Source organism: Morus notabilis, unplaced genomic scaffold (assembly GCF_000414095.1).
Source record: "Morus notabilis unplaced genomic scaffold, ASM41409v2 Scaffold307, whole genome shotgun sequence".
Classification (NCBI taxonomy): domain Eukaryota; kingdom Viridiplantae; phylum Streptophyta; class Magnoliopsida; order Rosales; family Moraceae; genus Morus; species Morus notabilis.
In genome coordinates this window covers 1,039,240-1,057,164 of record NW_010361515.1, presented here as the reverse complement: position 1 = coordinate 1,057,164, position 17,925 = coordinate 1,039,240, and the positions used below count along the sequence as shown (strand labels likewise).

General features: G+C 32.2%; 3 protein-coding genes and 1 non-coding gene across 4 annotated transcripts; 3 read left to right on the top strand and 1 right to left on the bottom strand.

The window, feature by feature from the left end:
- The first annotated feature begins 363 nt into the window (after nucleotides 1-363).
- On the top strand, nucleotides 364-3,130 carry LOC21408953 (profilin-3). Its single transcript, XM_010099854.2, has 3 exons — nucleotides 364-806; nucleotides 1,648-1,785; nucleotides 2,687-3,130. The coding sequence occupies exons 1-3, from the start codon at nucleotides 684-686 to the stop codon at nucleotides 2,819-2,821; spliced, it is 396 nt and encodes a 131-aa protein (XP_010098156.1). The 5' UTR covers nucleotides 364-683; the 3' UTR covers nucleotides 2,822-3,130.
- A 2,381-nt stretch (nucleotides 3,131-5,511) lies between these two features.
- Nucleotides 5,512-5,658, top strand: LOC112091946. The gene has a single exon (XR_002902365.1). It is a non-coding gene; the product is annotated as a small nucleolar RNA snoR135 (small nucleolar RNA).
- A 3,711-nt stretch (nucleotides 5,659-9,369) lies between these two features.
- LOC21408952 lies at nucleotides 9,370-10,267 on the top strand. The gene is made up of 2 exons (XM_010099853.2): nucleotides 9,370-9,737; nucleotides 9,846-10,267. The coding sequence occupies exons 1-2, from the start codon at nucleotides 9,436-9,438 to the stop codon at nucleotides 10,147-10,149; spliced, it is 606 nt and encodes a 201-aa protein (XP_010098155.1). The 5' UTR covers nucleotides 9,370-9,435; the 3' UTR covers nucleotides 10,150-10,267.
- A 499-nt stretch (nucleotides 10,268-10,766) lies between these two features.
- On the bottom strand, nucleotides 10,767-13,469 carry LOC21408951. Its single transcript, XM_010099852.2, has 3 exons — nucleotides 13,304-13,469; nucleotides 11,177-12,984; nucleotides 10,767-11,059 (listed from the first exon to the last, which is right to left on the bottom strand). The coding sequence occupies exons 1-3, from the start codon at nucleotides 13,356-13,358 to the stop codon at nucleotides 10,958-10,960; spliced, it is 1,965 nt and encodes a 654-aa protein (XP_010098154.1). The 5' UTR covers nucleotides 13,359-13,469; the 3' UTR covers nucleotides 10,767-10,957.
- Nucleotides 13,470-17,925: the final 4,456 nt, after the last annotated feature.

The window sequence follows — 17,925 nt, the reverse complement described above, 5'->3', positions numbered from 1 at the left end:
GAAGAATAAAAAAATAAAAAATAAAAACACTTGTGCAATCAACATCTCATTCTTAAACATTAAGAAAATGTAGGATCACGTGGGAGCCACGTGACAACCGCGGCTAATCAATTGATTAAAGTTCCTTAGCTCAGTCTTTTTTCTTTCTCAGAAAGAATAAAAAGATTGAAAAAAAAATAGATAATTTATCTATAAGAGTGTACGAATTTAAATTTTTATTCTGATAAATATTTATTTATTAATGTAATTATTTAATTAAAAAAATTATGAATTAAAAATAAAATATAAAAATATCGATTGATGCACTGTAATATTTGTCAAGATTATCCGTAAAGATTATTAAAATTCACGTGTCGAGTGGTCGGATGGGTGGGAGCGTTCAAAGGCAAATCTTCTTCCTCTGTGACTCAGACTAAGGCGAACGTGAACGGCACTCATTCAATCGTGTTGGAAATCAACGGCTGAGATAAGATCACCGACCGACTCATCAAAACGGTCTTCAACCTACTGGGCCCCAGCAACGAAATTTCCTATTTCTCCTTTCTCACCATTACCACCGGCTATTTATTCATTCCCCCGCTTCTTTGAGCCTCAAAACATCCATTCACTCCGACAACGTCGAAACGAAAACAACAAAACTTAAACGAGAGATAAATAATCGACGGTGAGATTCGAATCAGAAAATGTCGTGGCAAACTTACGTTGATGATCACCTGATGTGCGAGATCGACGGTCACCACCTCACCTCCGCGGCCATCATCGGCCTCGACGGTAGTGTGTGGGCGCAGAGCTCCAGCTTCCCTCAGGTTCGTCTTTCTTTTATTTTTATTTTTCGTTTTTACCTCTTTGACATTGGTGTTTGATTTACTCTTATTTTGTTTTGTTCTGTTTTTTCCGTTTGTTGAATTTTTCGGTTTTCAATAAAAAAAAAATGTAATTGTTTTTGCGTTTCAATTTGATCGATTTTTGTGATGTTATCCGAATCGCCTTCATTTTCCCGGGAAAATTGATTTTGTGTATAGAAGTTGAAGCAAGAGCCCAAAATATCGTCAGTCCAATTGTTTTGTTGTTAGTTCTTTTGGATCTACGTGTGTTTTCCCGATCAGCTTGTGCAGTTTATTTGATTTCATGTGGAATTTTAATCTTTTCTGCTGAAATATGTCCAGCATTTCTTAATCCGTTTGATCGCCGGAAAAAAAAAAGTCAATAAGCAGAAATTATTCTACTTTATGGTTTTTGACAATTATATATCGATTAATAAGAAGGGAACGGTGTGGAATATATGCATTTGTGTATTGATTCGACCCACGTGTTCCTTTTTCGTTTTTCATGTCTTCTTTAATCTCAGCTTCGTTAATTTCAGGTCATATAAATTAAAATGCTAGGTCAATTAAAATATCATATCACATAGGCATGTCAATTAAAATATTATAATAATGGTGTAACTGGATTCTCGTCTATTTGGGTGATTTGCATTGAATTGTTCAATGTCGTTTACCTGATGAGAATTTTCGCTGCCTTAGGACCACTATAGTTACGCATTCGTGTGTTTGGTTACTTCCAATGCGCTAATTCAATTTGAATAGTTAGGCATTTGGCTTGATTTTTTGCCATTTCGTTGATGTTTCTTTAACAATTTATATGCAGTTTAAGCCTGAAGAAATTGATGCAATCAAGAAAGATTTCGGTGAACCTGGATCTCTTGCGCCAACGGGATTACACCTAGGTGGGACGAAGTACATGGTTATTCAGGGAGAACCTGGAGCTGTTATTCGTGGAAAGAAGGTTTGGTTTATTTCTATTTCTCCTGTTTGGTGCTTGCAATTGGTTTCTTTTCATTATGTGACACTTGATTATTTTGATGTCATCTTGTCTTTCCTTTTAAAATAAAACGTTCTTTGGTTGGATATGCATGAATAATGAAACTATCATTTTTTCAAAGGATTTAGTTGTTTTTTAATCAATTATTGCTTTGCAAATGTCTTACTACTAATATATGTGTGGCGTAGCAATTTTACGTATTTTGAAAGGATCACAATTACATGAGTGTGAGTTTGAGATGCCTGTAGTCGTCACTTATCAGGCATGTTCATGAATCATAACCATTGGCAAAGAATAAAACTTCCCTGAGCGCGTTCAAAGCACTAAGGTGTTAAATATGAAAATTTTGCCCCAAAAATGTTATGTTGTGCCATTTGTAGTAGAAGGTTTTGTTGTTGTTGCGCGTTTTGATTTTTAGATTTTTTTTAATATGATAAATTAAGATTGCTAGCCATCGAATTCATCCATTAGAGTACTTTTCTGTCCCAGTCAACAACTTCACCTCCTGATTTGATTGGTTCTAATCATGAACCTTTAAGCCTGGCATGTCCTTAAAAGGAATATTACAGATCTTTATGAGTCCCACGTGTGGACCATCTCCAACAGATTATCAACCTTATTTTTTTTCCCTTTGTTCTTGAGGTCTACATGTAATTAACAATCCATGTTGGTGCCAGTCTCGCAAAAACAGTAGTACACGAACACATGGATGCCAGATTGTCTATGCATTTTTCTTTTCATAAAGTTTTATTATGTCCCACACAGTTTAAATGTGCTCTTTGAATTATGAGGTCCATCCTTTTCTTATTGCATTTGTGCCCTTCCATTTGCGTAGAAGTTTGATCTGATTTCCTTTATGCTGCAGGGCTCTGGTGGCATCACTGTGAAGAAAACCGACCTAGCTCTGGTTTTCGGTATATATGACGAACCTTTGACTCCAGGGCAGTGCAACATGATCGTAGAGAGGTTGGGAGACTACCTGATTGATCAGAACTTCTAAATTATCCCTGATTCATGGTTTCCATTCTTGTGTCTTTTTGTATTTTGGGCTTGCATTGTTTTCTTGCCATGACCTTGAACTGGTGGTACTAGAGGTGTTCCTGAAAAAACCAGTTGCGGACAGAAGAAATGAGTGTTGTTATGTTAGGATTTTCTTAGTAATTTCTTCCGACATGTTTCTTTGATTTGTGTATTTATTCACCCCCACGGTTTGCTCATATATTGATCTGTGATTCTGTAATTTCAAAATATTGGTGAATTTTGCTTATGGCATGATACATTTAAAAGTATTGTTTTTGGAATGAGGAAATGAAATGATCTTCATGGTTGCGTGATCTCATTTTTGAGGATTTGAAGATTGATATGCATGCAAGTAGGGTTATTAAAAGGGAATATATTTAATTTAATATTAATAGTCCTAACGAATCTAAAGGCTACAACTAATAATTCCCTTTTTTTTGAATAATTAAATTTAGAATGAATTTATTTCGACCATTAGATTTAATATGATGTAATAAATATGTATTAATTATATGTTCTTCTATATATATATATATATATAATAATAGAATAAGATTTTACTTTAATTACCAGATTCTTTTTAACTTTTAAAATTTTAAATGTATAGAAAATTAAAATATTTTATATGATAAATTTTATTACGCACAGGCCTTTCTAACTGAGTGATGCATGTTTTTATCAATCTCAATATGCATTTTAATCTAGAATTGGCATTTATCATTTATCAATTGTGATATATTATTACAAGCATCACAATAAAATATGACTATAACAAAAAAATATGATAATTGAGCTCTATATTGTAACCTCACAATTGCGAGATAGTGCTGCCAAATAAAAACCATAAAATAAATAAAACGTATAAATAATTTTTTTTAAGATTTAGACCCTTTAATATTAAAGAAAGTGGAACTTCTCTGTTAGAATCTATATTTAACGTTGGATATATATAGATGGTAAAATCCACGATCAATTTGTATTACGGACCAATGGTAAAACGGATATTGTTTTGAGGATGTTTCAGGGTTTGTTGGTTTGCATGCAAACTTAAAAAAAATTTAAAATCAAATTACAATTTTATTTAAGTTCATGTTATTTTGTAAAATTTGAGTTTGAATTTAAATTTTAACTTGAGTTTGGAGTTAAAATCTGAGTTTAAATTTCTCTTCAACTCAAGTTAATGAACAGTGTTTTTTCTATTCTTAAAAACTCTATAATTTTTTCGTTTTAATTCCTATTGAAATGGTTCTTTATTTATGTGTTCACAGTGAAAAGACGAATAAAATTCTACCCATATATCATATTAAAATTTTCTATCATTATTGAATTTTTATTAAAATACTACCTAAATACAAACTCAAGTTTTGATCTATCCTAACACAAACTCAAAAAAATTCACATCTTAAAATATAATTTAAATATACACAATCAAATACAAACTTAAATTATAATTTTAACTTAAATTATAACTCAAATTTAATTTAAAATTTATATTTAAATTATCATAACTCAAAAATATAATGGAAGAAACCTACGGACAATCTACGATGTCCCCTTTGGAGAAAAAACTGTACATCTCCTGGAACCTCCGCAGCTCCGCTCGAGTATGTAAACAATACCGGAAGAATAAAGCAATATTCTCAAGTTTAGTCAACATGACATCATTGTGGAATAGTCAAAGTTAATTCTTGGAGTCGTAAGTAGTCAATCCCTAATGAAAAAGGGATTATTAATAAAGCAATATTCTCAGGAGTTTTTTTTGTTTTTTCCTCCTTAATGAAAAAGAGAATGACTAGTGTTATCACGTCCCTATTTCTTTCGTCACTTTAAAAATTTAAGAGCCCATTAATAGAATAAAAGGATGTGGCTCAATTGTACTTAAAGTATGAATTTAATTTTTACTCATGTTATCATACACTAAATATCGCATAACACGTTAATCTTAAAGTGGAATTATGGAATATCAAATCTTTTAGAGGAGAAAAAAGAAAATTTTACTTATTACTACACCAACTCATTAGTGATCGACCCTTAGGAGTTGAGTCGTCTCCAACAGATTTTAGTCGAATCTTCGGGAAACACCCAAGAAAGTCGATTCTCCTTGTTGTGGTCATACCGACGAGTTTTGTCTCGCGGTTTTAATTGTTAGAATTGGTTTGAGTTGACACTTGTATAATTAAAGATGTTGTTCATTTTACCGATTTAAATTTTATTACAGTAAAAAATTCTCAAAAACAGTCACATTTAAATTTTTTACTACAATAAAAAATTTTCATATAAAATAACATTTAAACTTAAATCAATAAACTGCAAAATCTACTCCAACAAATGCATGCTTCAAATTGCCTCATCATGATGACCCAATGACAAACATGGCTAAATATTGGGTTGGGCCACAAAATGGATCTCGTATGGTTTAAAGGCCCATGAACCTCTGCCCTAATTGGGAATCTAACCTTGTTAAAAACCCTAATCGGCTTCTATATATACATATTCTCGCAGCCTCCGAATTTAACACTATTCTGTATGCTTTCCTTTTCCCCCTCTCTCTGTCTTTTCGTGTGTTTGGTGCTTCGATTTTTCTGATTTTTTGGCTCGTCAATTTCTATTGCTCTCTCTTCTGAAATGAAATTATTAGAGTTTATTAGCATAAAGACTTAAAATGGTTAAAAGGCAGGGATTGTGTGTATCGGCGTTGTGCTACAATCAGTGCACTCTGTTCCGAAAGAGTTCCTTGCGAAATCAACTTCTGGGGAAGGTGGGCAGTTGTATTTCATCTTCATCGTTGAAATCTCAACAATCATCTTCCGCACATTTCTTTTTCCGCTTCTCGTATCAATTTTTCCATGTAAATATGTCTTTTTTTTTCATTTCACAAAGCCGATGTTTTTAAATCAGAAAAATTTTAGACCAAAACAGGGTCTTAGGTCTTCCTTTGTACACATCTCTTTGCCCTTTTTTTTCTCTCATATTACTGTCTCATTTGCCCAAAAGACTGGTGGACATTTTGGGTAGGAAAGAGCGTAAGAAACTCATAATAATAATAATAATAATAATAATAATAATAACGACGACAACAATAATTCGTTTTGTTTCTTTCAGAATAGATTAAGGTTTTATTTTTTTCTTATTCGAGTTAGAATTTAAATTTTATTAAAATAAAATTTTTTTAAAAATAATTATATTTAATTTTTTTATTATAATAAGAAATTTTTACATAATATCACATCTAGTTTAAATTAAAAATTTAAATTAAAACGTTCATTATTTAAATTTAAAATTCAAATTTTATTATAATAAAAAATTTAAAAAAATAATCACATTATTTAGTTGAGTTCATAATGTTTTGATCGATGCTTTTTTTTTTTTGGAAAAATAGTGAATTAAAAAAATTATCTAGATGTGTATTGTGGGTTTAAAAAACTAAGAAAATATATATACTCGTTTTATACTTGTCAATTTATGCGAAAATTGCCTATATATTCGTTTTATACTTGTCAATTTATGCGGAAATTGCCTATATATTCGTTTTTTCCTTTTGCTACTTAATTATGGTCAGAGGCTCTTACCATGAATTGTCCAACTTCAAAGCCATCTCTATTGTGTTCCCGGCCAAAGCAGGCCATTGGATGGGTATCTTCAGAATCTCTATTATAATTATTTTTTATTTACGTGTATTTTTATAAAAAAAAATATTATAGTGAACTATGAATCATGATTCGAATCAGAGAATGAATATTCTAACCAAATGGACTTTATTTTCAACAAGAGTTGTCTATAATACCCCACTTTAAAAATGGGGAACAAGTTCTCATGGGAAATCATAGATTCATACATGTGTGGTTAAAAGCTTAATTTAATTTTTTTATATTAAGTCGTAAGTTATTATTTTGAAAATTAAAATTGAAAATTAAAAGTTATTTTTAAACATATAATAATAAATGATTATTATGTATAATTATCATAAATAATTATATTAAAAATATTAAAAAACATATTAATAAACGAATGTTATTTTTATTATTTATATCAATCATTTTATCGTAATTAATTGTCGTTTTAAATTTAAATAATATTGTTGTTAAGAATTATATTTGTCATGTTCTTTTTTTATAAACACAAACTTTTATTTGGAGCTGTTTTATTTGTTATATATTTAAAAATAATTTTTTATTTCAAAAATAATAATTATTACAACTAAATATAAAAAAATTATGTTAATTATTTAATCGATTACACTAATTCTTTAACCTTTTACAATCAAGAAAATTTTCCTTATAAAAATAGCAGGACTAAAGAAAAAGCCTTTAAACAATAAAATAATGTGCACCCTCAAAGAAAAATAAGAATATTTTAAAGTTTGAGGCAAACAAAAAAAAAATAACAAAAACAAAGATAATTTGTGTCGGACTGTCGGCCAAATCCCAAATAGTTTTTTTTATTATTTTTATTTTCGGTTGATGCTGCGCTGTGCCTTCCATTCATTGTATGTAAATCACCGCCGTAATTTCTTTACAAAACTCCTTATAGAACCACAACTTTTTGGTTTGACTTTTTATTTAGACAAAAAAAAATGCAGAAAAAGACCATACAAACCTATTTGAAACACCCAAAAAATGTCTCTAGAACTCGTAACGTATCGTCATACTGTCTGTAACCTGTCTACAATATCTAAGATGGTATTTTTGTCTACACAAAATATACGCATGTAAATACATCATTCATATATATAGAGAAAAAATTTATGATAATTAATAAAATTAAATTTTTTTCACCTCATATATTAATGAGTAACCATCATGAAATTTTAACTATTAAAAATTTACTCATATATACACGTGTGGGAAAGAATGTGATTTATATTGCAATAACTTTTAAAGGTAGCAAAAGTGAATCTAAAAATTTAAAAAGTGATGTAGCTTAATTATCTTTCATTTTTTACTGTGAGACCTTAAAAAAAAAAAAAAAAAAAAACCATCAGTGGAGTACTGTTTTTTTACTGTTAGAATAACTTCTTAACGGTCAGATCTGCAGCAAAAGTAGTTTTGTACGGCGCGTTATAAATTTTTAATATGAAACTGTATAAATCTAACCGTTAAAAAATTAATCTAACAGTTAAAAATACAGATTCTACTTGTGAGTTTTTTTTAGGTGTTGCACCATAGAGATTGCCTAATTATCTCTTAAGAAAATGAAGAAGTTCACATCCCTGGAAGGTTAGAACATTTAGGTCGATATGCACACTTCTTTTTTTTTTCCTAAAAAATTGTTTTCGGCACAAAATGATTTATTTCTTATTTTATATCATTTTTTGAGAGTAGATAGATTTGGACAAATGTTTACTTTGACTTGTAGTTGGCTCTTGCAAAACAAGGCAGTGTTGGAAGAAGTCTATACATAGCAAGGAAATGCTTCCTGGGGTGTGCAGTACATCTAGAAGGAATTTCTTTTTGACAAACTAATGAAAAACATTCTTTAGCAAAAATAAAATAAAATAAAATAAAGAAAAAACTAATGCAATGCATGACTTGCAAGAATTAATATATAAAATATGGTCAATTTTGGAATAGATGGGTGACTCATACATAATGTGGATAACTGACTAGATGGCTTCAAAAGATAAAGTGCTTATCCTCTTCCGTTCGTACAATAAGAAATGTCAACAAATTCAAACCATGTGAGAAGATAATGAGGAATCTTAAGATAAGGCTATGAATAATAAATTGGATAACAAAAAGGAAATAAAAACAATTTCAATGAATAAAAAACAAGGGACATTTCTTGGGAGAATGTAGAGTGCATGAAATCTTTGTAATGCCTTAATATATAGGCCACGCGTCCATAACGTAATCCAAACAACTCATTATAAGGGTTACTTCTTGTTGGTATTAAATTTTAGGTTCTTCTATATATATATAAATTATTTTACATTTTTATTTATTTTTTATATAAGACAACACACATGTATTTTTTTAATAATCTTCCCCTTATGTGTGTGTTTCACTAAGTTCTTCCTCAAATTAAAGTTCTAGTAATTGAGAGCCAACTCAGGCATGGAAAGAGAGTCGAAACTATGCAAGTCCACTAATACTCTACCAAACTGCAGGAACACCAACTCTCCACGGGAGGCAACGTAGGAACTGCAACCGAGTGTGATCGCTTAGCACATACGAATCATTAACTCTGATACCACTTGTTGGGGAGATACCACACACGAAATTGGCCCAACACACTTAAAAATTAACTTATTAGATCTTTAATCTTTTATATATATAAATCACTTTACATTCTCATCCACTTTTAATATGGGATAACACACGTTTACTTTTTTCAACGTTTCTTTTACTGTGAAACCATACAACTTCCATGCCTCAGGCTGTGATGAACATATTGCTGTATTGGGAGGCAACCATTCCCATCCATTGAATTGAATAACACTTGCTTTTTGTCTATAATCACGTCTCTCCCTATAAATGCCTTTTTATGTTGATAGGACATGGATATATAAGTTACTTTTTTGAACAATAACCAAAACCACTTTGTTCTTTGTTCCTCTTATTGTTATCATTTCTCTTTCCCCTCCTTATACTATCAATGGATGAATGTTGTACAAAAGAGATGCTACAAAATCAATTTTCTACTGGTTTATATGATGATTATGCGAAGAAGGGTTGTATGGTGATCATGGAAGGTGATCATGATCATGATCATGATATTGATGATGATACTACCTACAACCCCACAACATCTACATCTTCTATTGGGAATTCCACTTCTTCAAACAGATCAACATCCTCATCAGACTTGGTAGAAGATGCATCTTCATCATGTTCATCTTCACACTCTAATGGACCTTTGTATGAATTGTCAGAGCTCATGGCCCAACTACCCATCAAGTAAGTTTTTATTTTCAGACCAAATTGTTGTTTGGAAAGAAAGAGAAAAGAAAAAAAAAGTGTTGTTGGATTCATGTTGCTAAATTTTTGTGATTTCACGTGTTGCAGGAGAGGTCTGTCGAAGTATTTCCAAGGTAAGTCACAGTCATTCACATCTCTATCCAAAGTGAGGAGCATAGAAGATCTTGCCAAGAAAGAAAATCCGTATAACAATAGAAGGAAAATGAAGGCGTGTAAGAGTTATGGAGGTGGTTTAGACGCCCACAAATTATACACTCTTCCTAAGGCCACTATTTCTAAGAAGGCCTCACGAGGTTCTTTCTCATTTACAACTAGAAAATCCGTTAGTTTCTTAGGTACTAATAGGCCCCCTCCACTTCCTGGACAAAAGACTTCTGATGTATGTGTATAATCTTATAAATCGTGATCTTATATTTATATATATATATATATATATATATCATGATTCAGGCAAATTGTCTTCTTTTCAATACGTTATGAGGAAATAAAATAGGAGCATTTTTGTACCATATAAGTTTTTATCATTTATTCAGACTCAAACTTTGTATGTGTACACATGATTTCATTATTGAAAGAAAAGCGAAGAACTTGATTCGAATGTGTAGATATAGTAGTGATTCTGCATACAAATTAGACATTTACGAATATTGATGCACCTATACCTATATGAACATATAAATAGATTGTGTTCAAATAGATAAATAAATGGATACATGTGTTATTTTAAAAGGGTGATTCTGTGGATTTCAGAGTTGCAGCCAACTGAATATCCCAATATCTCAACAATATTTTTCTTGCCAATGGAATCCACTTCGTGATCATTGAAACATTTTCTATTAATTCCCACTATTGGCAAAGGAATAATGATGACAACTTTCACTTTGCTAGTGACGAAGTGATAAAAAAAAGCAATAGATAACATGAGAAAGGAGAGATGATTAATTCACTAACATTAAAAATAATAATAAGGATAAGAATCATGAACGACATATTTTGTTTAGTGTTGTCAATTACTATGAGTAGATCACTCGTTTGCCTAAGTTGAAACAAAACAAATGAAAGAAAATAGTAAAAATAATAACAAAAGTTCTTCTTGCAGATTAAGAATAGCAGTTGTGTTCTACTACAGTCGAGCTCACTAAACAGCACAAGTTAGATAATTAGAAAAATTAGAGATGGAATTAATTATTTATGATCATTCATGGAGACATGAGGTTGCGGATTCTGCTTGATCTTCTGACTGGAGTTATTGCCATGACTTCTCCTTTTCTACTTGATAACCTTGTTGGAGTAGTAGAAACCTATTTTGATCCAAAAACAACAAAACAATTTGACTATGGGGGGAGAAAAAAATATGATCTAGAGAACTATCCAAAAAATATTTGATTGCCAAGCTTAAACAAAAAGAGGAAACTCACCACTTCCTTCACGGTCTCCTTTTCTGCAGTATAGCTTCCATATGAAGGCGAATCGACAATTGAAAACTCGGAATGAGCCTGATGAGCTTGAACTGAAACCGAATGGGACTTGCCACCAATTTTTTTGGCTGAAGAAACTGAGTAATTGCTTAAGCTTTCTTCTTCACTTCCTTTGGTTATGCCTTTTTTACCAGAACTCCTGATCTCTCTCACTACAAACTCACCAAGGAATTCAACTGTTGGTGCGCGGCTTTCAGAGTACTCTCCGTCGTCAGGATCTTTCTCAATTGAATTAATTGAAGGCGAAGGATTCTTCCCAAAAGAGTAAACTTCATCAATGTTTTCATCTTCTCTAGTGGGAAGTACTGATCTGCGTCTCTCTTGTATATAAGGCTGTGAGAGAAGAGAAGAAGAATCTTTACCACTCACTTTTTCCTGCTTTACTAGCACAGGTTCAGAAGAGTCATTTTTCATGGTCTTCTTCGGCCTCAAGCGAATACACAACAATAAGGATGCAATGGTTGTAGAAATTGACAGAACTCCAGTGAGCACTTTGAAAGAGAATTCAGTATTCATTTGCTTCAGAATCCTTTCCAGCATACCAATTTCGACTATTTCGAAATTTCCCACTTCCTGATTGTGAACTTCTTCATCTGGATTCACCTCAATCCGACTAGAACTCGAAGTATAAAAGCACGAATCATGATGTTCAGAGGAATTTGGTGTCTGATAATCTTCGGAAAATTCAACCTTCTCAATAGTTTCAACCATATGAGTGAATACTTCTTCAATTTGTGGCGCTACTATTTCACCACCGAGATCATCAGTTTCATCCACTTCAACATCATCTACTTCTCCAGATTCCAAACTTACAGCTTCTTTCAACTCATCAGTCCGCTTAATTTCTTTGAGATTTTCTTCTTCAACCCCTTCAGTAACACGTAAATTTTCCTCTTCCATTAAAAAGTTGCTCTCGAGATTATTGTTCAATTCCATTAAACCCTTTTGTCTTCCCTCTCTTTGATGTGAAAAATAGTCTCTACTTTCAAGGTTCTTCACGAAATCAGTTTCGAATGTGTGATTCTGCACCTTGCAGTAACCATCAGACAAGGGTACTGAAGAGTTCAAGGAAGATATGAACATGGTAGAGAGTACAAAAACCGCCAACAAAAGCAAAGTTTTGAAAACCCCTTTCAAGTTGCAACATTTCTTCTCTTCCTCTTCTTCCTCAATTTCCTCCTCATCACTTTCCTCCATTTCCTCATTAGCCCCCTCAATTTCTTTACCTTCTTGTGCTGGAGAACCGCCTCCAGAAATTGAAGAACCACAATTCGTGTCCGAAGCAGACTCATCAAAACTACCTCTGAGAGAATCAAAAGAGCCACTTCCACTAACTATCCCATCTACTTCCTCTCCAGTCCCATCTTCTTGGCCTCGAAAGATCTCCCGGCGCCTATTTGGATTGTAGCGGAGGAACTGAGGCCTCGGAGAGAGATAATTCGTCAATGGGTCATAAGACTTAGAAGACAAATCAGCTTCTTTCTCATCACCATGGCATTGAGAAACTGAAGGAGATTTGGGTTCAGTTTGACACAAACAATCATTAGATTTCTCAAAATTTGAGATCTTTTGAACATTGGTGTCAAAAGAACTCGGTTCCAAAGCCTCGTTTCTTTCGGCTAAGATCTTTCTAGGAGTAATTGCCTTGGAAGCTGCACATATGGTTGGCAACATGTAATTCTTTGCCATTGGTTTCCTTAGATTCCGCAAATTGGCTCCTATTTGCTGATAGTTTTGTTCATTCTCATCTACATTGACCAAAAAACAAAAAAAAAAAACTTGGTTTAAAGTCCATAACAGCCAAAAGGGTTCAGAACTCTAGTGGACAAAATAAAGAATTTCTATCGTAGTTTAGTAAATCTTCAGTTCAAAGTTCGTAACAGCCAAAAGGGTTAAATAATCTAGTGGAAAAACAAACAATTTCTGTTGTTCTTTACTAAATTTTCTGTTCAAAATCCATAACAGCCAAAAGGGTTCAATAATCTAGTGGAAAAAATAAAGATTTAATTTTCCAGTGCTCATATTGGCAAACCAAAAGGGAAAAAGAAAACGATTGTATAGAGTTACCGTTTGATCGCTTGATACTCGGTGATGTTGAGACGCTGTGATGAGAATCGTCCATTTATCTCTCTTTAAACCTTTCGTTTGGAAATTTCTGACGCTTAAATTGGTGGTATTTTTTTCTGATTGTTAAAAGCTTTTAGTAGTATGTGTGTTTTGTGGTGTGGATTTTAAAGGCAGAATTGGGTGAGAGAGATGCGCTGTTGAAGCTTGAAAGTAATATGCGGAGATGACCGTTGGCGGATAAGAGTAGAATTTGAATTCAAGTTTTTTGACCGTTGAGAGTGCCGGTTGGGCAACGGCACAAATGGGGGTTGGATTAGGATCTTGATCCATAGTATTAAGAATTGGGCCCATTGGAACGCTCAATGACTTCTAAAAGCTGGCCCATTATTAGCCCATTTGTCTTTTACTTGAGAATGATCAGAACATGGGTTGGTAATCTTGGAGGATCAATCAACCGTCTTCCTTTTTTTTCTCAGAAAATGTAGTAAATAACATATTTATAAAACTAAATTAAATAAATAGAAGATTTTAAAACTATGGCTGTCCATAAACCCGCAGGCCTAACCCACCTCACTTCAACCTAATCCGAAAAATATAATTTCTAGTATTAAATTTTTTTTTTTCGGCCTATTCAATGTCTGGCCTGAAATTTTGAGGCAGGGTGTGGATTGGGCTTATAATGGCCCGCATACCCTAACCCAATCTGCGCTCTAACTTGCCTACTCTAATATCTAATCATAGGCAAGCAACTCATTTCTACTCTCTAGTTTCTTCATGTTTGAATTAAGCCTCTATGTTTACTTTATATTAAGACTAATTTATGAGTGTAAACTAATTTATGTTTGCTTTATGTTTGATGTTGGATGAACTACTTTGCTTCATGTTTGATGTTGGATTGAACTTTGAAATTCTATCTGTTTGAATGTTTGAGTTATTATTTCTCTCTGATAATGAACTTTGAATGTTGGATTGAACTTTGAGTCTTTGATTTTTTGAATGTTGAAACTAACTACCCAACCCACCCCGCACCACCCCAACCCAACCCAAACATCATTGGGTTGTGAAATTTTTCTAACATCATTAGGGCTAAATATGTGCAACACGCACACTTTGTGGCGGGAGAAGAAAAAATCATACCCCGCACCAACCCAACCCATAAATAACCCTATTTAAAACTATTTAAAGTAATTAGTAGTTTACACTAATAAAAACTAATTTACATGGTAAAAAATCCGTTTTTACGTGAAAATTTGTGTTTCCTACTAATCGTAAAAATAAAATTTACGTAAAAAATATTTTTTAATAGGGGTGAACATCATGTAGGTTGAGTGGGTTTTTGAGATTTTTCAACCCATCTAATTAAGTTTGTGTGGGTTGATTTTAAATTTAACCAACCCATTCAACCCAAAGTTTAAAATCAACCCACCCAATTAAAATTTAGGTGGGTTGATCGAGTTGAACATAATAAAAAATAAAAAATAAAAAAAACTAATCATTCAACCCAAAATATAGGGAATGTATAAAAAAAAAAAAACTTACTTTCATCACAATATCAGCCTTATAAAGCTTCAAAATTATCACATAAGCTATAAACCAATATAAAAATAAAATATATGCAAAACAAGTTCAAATATATAAGTTGTAAACCAACAAACAAACAATAATAAAAACCCTACAACATAGAACATATTAAATTATCGAGTAAATAATGTAAAATATAAGACAAATTTGATATATTTAATTTGAGTTAAGAAAAACTCAACCTAAACCCACCCATTTAATAGTCGGCTTGGGTGGATTGGGTTGATCTCTTGATCAGATTGGTCTTATTCAAATTTATATGGGTTGGGTTGGGTGGGTTACTCAAATTTGTTAGGTTATTAGGTTTTTTGTTCACCTTTATTTTTTATTAACCCTAAATAAAACATTTACATGTTAAACTATTTATTTTAAATAGTTATAAAATTTATATTTACTTAATTTTATTTTATAAATTACTGCTTTTTTTCTATTTTTCTCTCTCTTTTATTTTTTTTGGCCAAATCTTTTGGTTAATCAAGGGAAATCTTCTTCATTAGCGAGACATTTGTCCTCTCTCTCTCTCTCTCTCTCTCTCTCTCTCTCTCTCTCTCTCTCTCTCTTGCTGGTTGAGATCGAGGTGTCCTCTTTTAGATAGGACTTTTACTCGCATGTGGACCTTCCCACACGACGGGCTATGACAAAACTACATCCGTAGTGTGACTAATCAAACGGTTTTGAACTTATCCTTATAGTTTAGTGTCGTTTTGAAAATATTGTGACAACTGTTGTCTGACTAGACGACAAGATCTATTCATGTCGTGGGATAAAATTCGTCCCCACAGCCTTGAAACAGTAGATTAATTTGAACCTTCAAAAACAAGCAAAAGTCTAATGATCACAAAAGCTTATACTAACTTCTAATTATTATACAAGACTCAAATTGTAACCCAAAGAACATGTACATATATAGAAGATAGGTCTGACAATAACTAAACTGATGACCCATAATATTCCGAGTAGGAATGATGTTACCACGCTTTTACATTCAGGAAAAAAAAAAAGCGGTTTCTTATCCTTCAAGAAAAAAGATGATTGATTATAAAACAAGTACGGTTGCTTTGTCTTCACGTTCTTTGTATTGTTCGTTGGGAAGTTGGGTCCACAAGTGAACTTTTGTGAAGGTTTTAGAAGTCGAAAAAGGAAGGCTTATCATGTAGTCGGTGGTAAAGTCATTGTAAAATGCATTCCCAATTTGAATAGTGCTTAGCACATGCACTGCCAAAGCAAACATATTAAACGATAATCAATGTCATATATCTACTCGCATGTTTCTAGAGAGAAAAAAATGTTTTTCTTGGTAATACTTACATAGCTACTATATTTAACACGATTATTGGTGAGTTTTGGGTTATTCTTTTGTATTTTTAAGTTAGGGTGACTTGAGTGATGATTTTGAGTTAAATTTGAGTTGAAGTTGTAACTTGAGTTTGTGTTTGAATGTGTACATATAAGTTATGATTTGAATTGAGAATCTTTTTGAGTTTATGTTTGGGTGGGTCAAAACTTAAATTTGTATTTTGATGATATTTTAAAAAAAACTCAATGGTGATGAACAATTTTAATAGGGTATATGGGTGGGTTTTATTCGCCTTTTCGTTGTGAATGTATAGAAAAAAAAATCATCTCAATCAGAATTAAAACGAAAAAGTTTTGACATTTTTAAAAATAAAAAAAATATTGTTCATTAATTTGAGTTTGAGTTGAAGGGAAAACTTGAACTCGAATTTAGTCTCAAACTCGAGTTCAAACTCAAATTTTACAAAAAAACATTTAAATTAAAACTTTTTTTAAATTTTATTATAAAAAAACAACCATTTTATTTCTCAATCGTTAAATCTATATTAAAAATTAGTATTCTGCATGTTTTACAATTGTGATGTGATTTTCATCGTTACGAAGAACCCTTTTAATTTCTGAATTATCATAAACAATAATTGTCCATCCTCCAAGATGGTCAGAGGTAGGACTTTTTTCTTGGAAATTTCCTTAGGTTTTTTCACTTTTCTCGGTTACTTTCCGAGCTCTAAAACTTGCAAAAATCCGAATGGAAGTTCGTAGAGTGATTAATGCAAGATTTGACTTACCCAAGTTTTTCTCACTTTTGTTCTTCTCTCTCTTTTCATTACATTGTCTTTACTCTTTACTAGCTTTTTCAAATTTCAAAGTTTCAAACCCACAAAGCTCTAGAATGTAAAATAATAAAAAAAAAAATTATTATTGAATCTAATCCTATATTTGTATTAATTGATTTGATTCGCGGATTGATTAAAATAATAGTGTTTAATACAAATGCTCTACCTTAATCATGGGACTTTTTTAAATTTTGGATGGCACAAAAGAGGATGACGAAAGCATAGGCTCTCGACCAAACACATTAGCCTTCACGTTCTTCGAGCAACCACTTTCTAAAAAATAAAAAATAAAAATATTTTTATTAATTAATTTATTTTTTGTTCCCCAGTACTGTTTGAATCAGAAGAGACATACTGATAATTAGGGGGAAAATAGTAATTTAATCTTTGATTTAGCCGTTCTCAAACGTCTCTTTCTATTGTTCAAACTTATACGAACTGAGATTCTGACAATTAGGAAAAAACAATTAAAAAAAAAAAAAGTTGTGCTCTTGACGCTTATAGCAAATTGTCCTGCGTGAAGGGCATGAATGTCATTTCATTAAGATTTGAATTTCGCATGCAACTTAACGTCTCCATAATTATTAGTTTGAGTAATTATTTTGTATCTAATTATTACTCCAACCAATGGTTTGCATACTTTGGATCTGTACAATGGAGTAAAACGTAATTCAAGGTACAGTGCAAGGACAGAAATGGAACGAAACAGAATTTTGTCGAGGACAAAAGACAGAACTGTGGAGGATATCTTACCCACACGCTCCACGAAAATGTCCATGTGGATGATGTATGGCTCAAGCAAAAGGGATAATGATTCAGTAGAAGACTTGCTCAATTACCCAAATTACCCCTCATAGTGAGGCTTTTTTCCCTCCGCCCAACCGCAGCCCCGCCTCCCCCCCCCCGCCC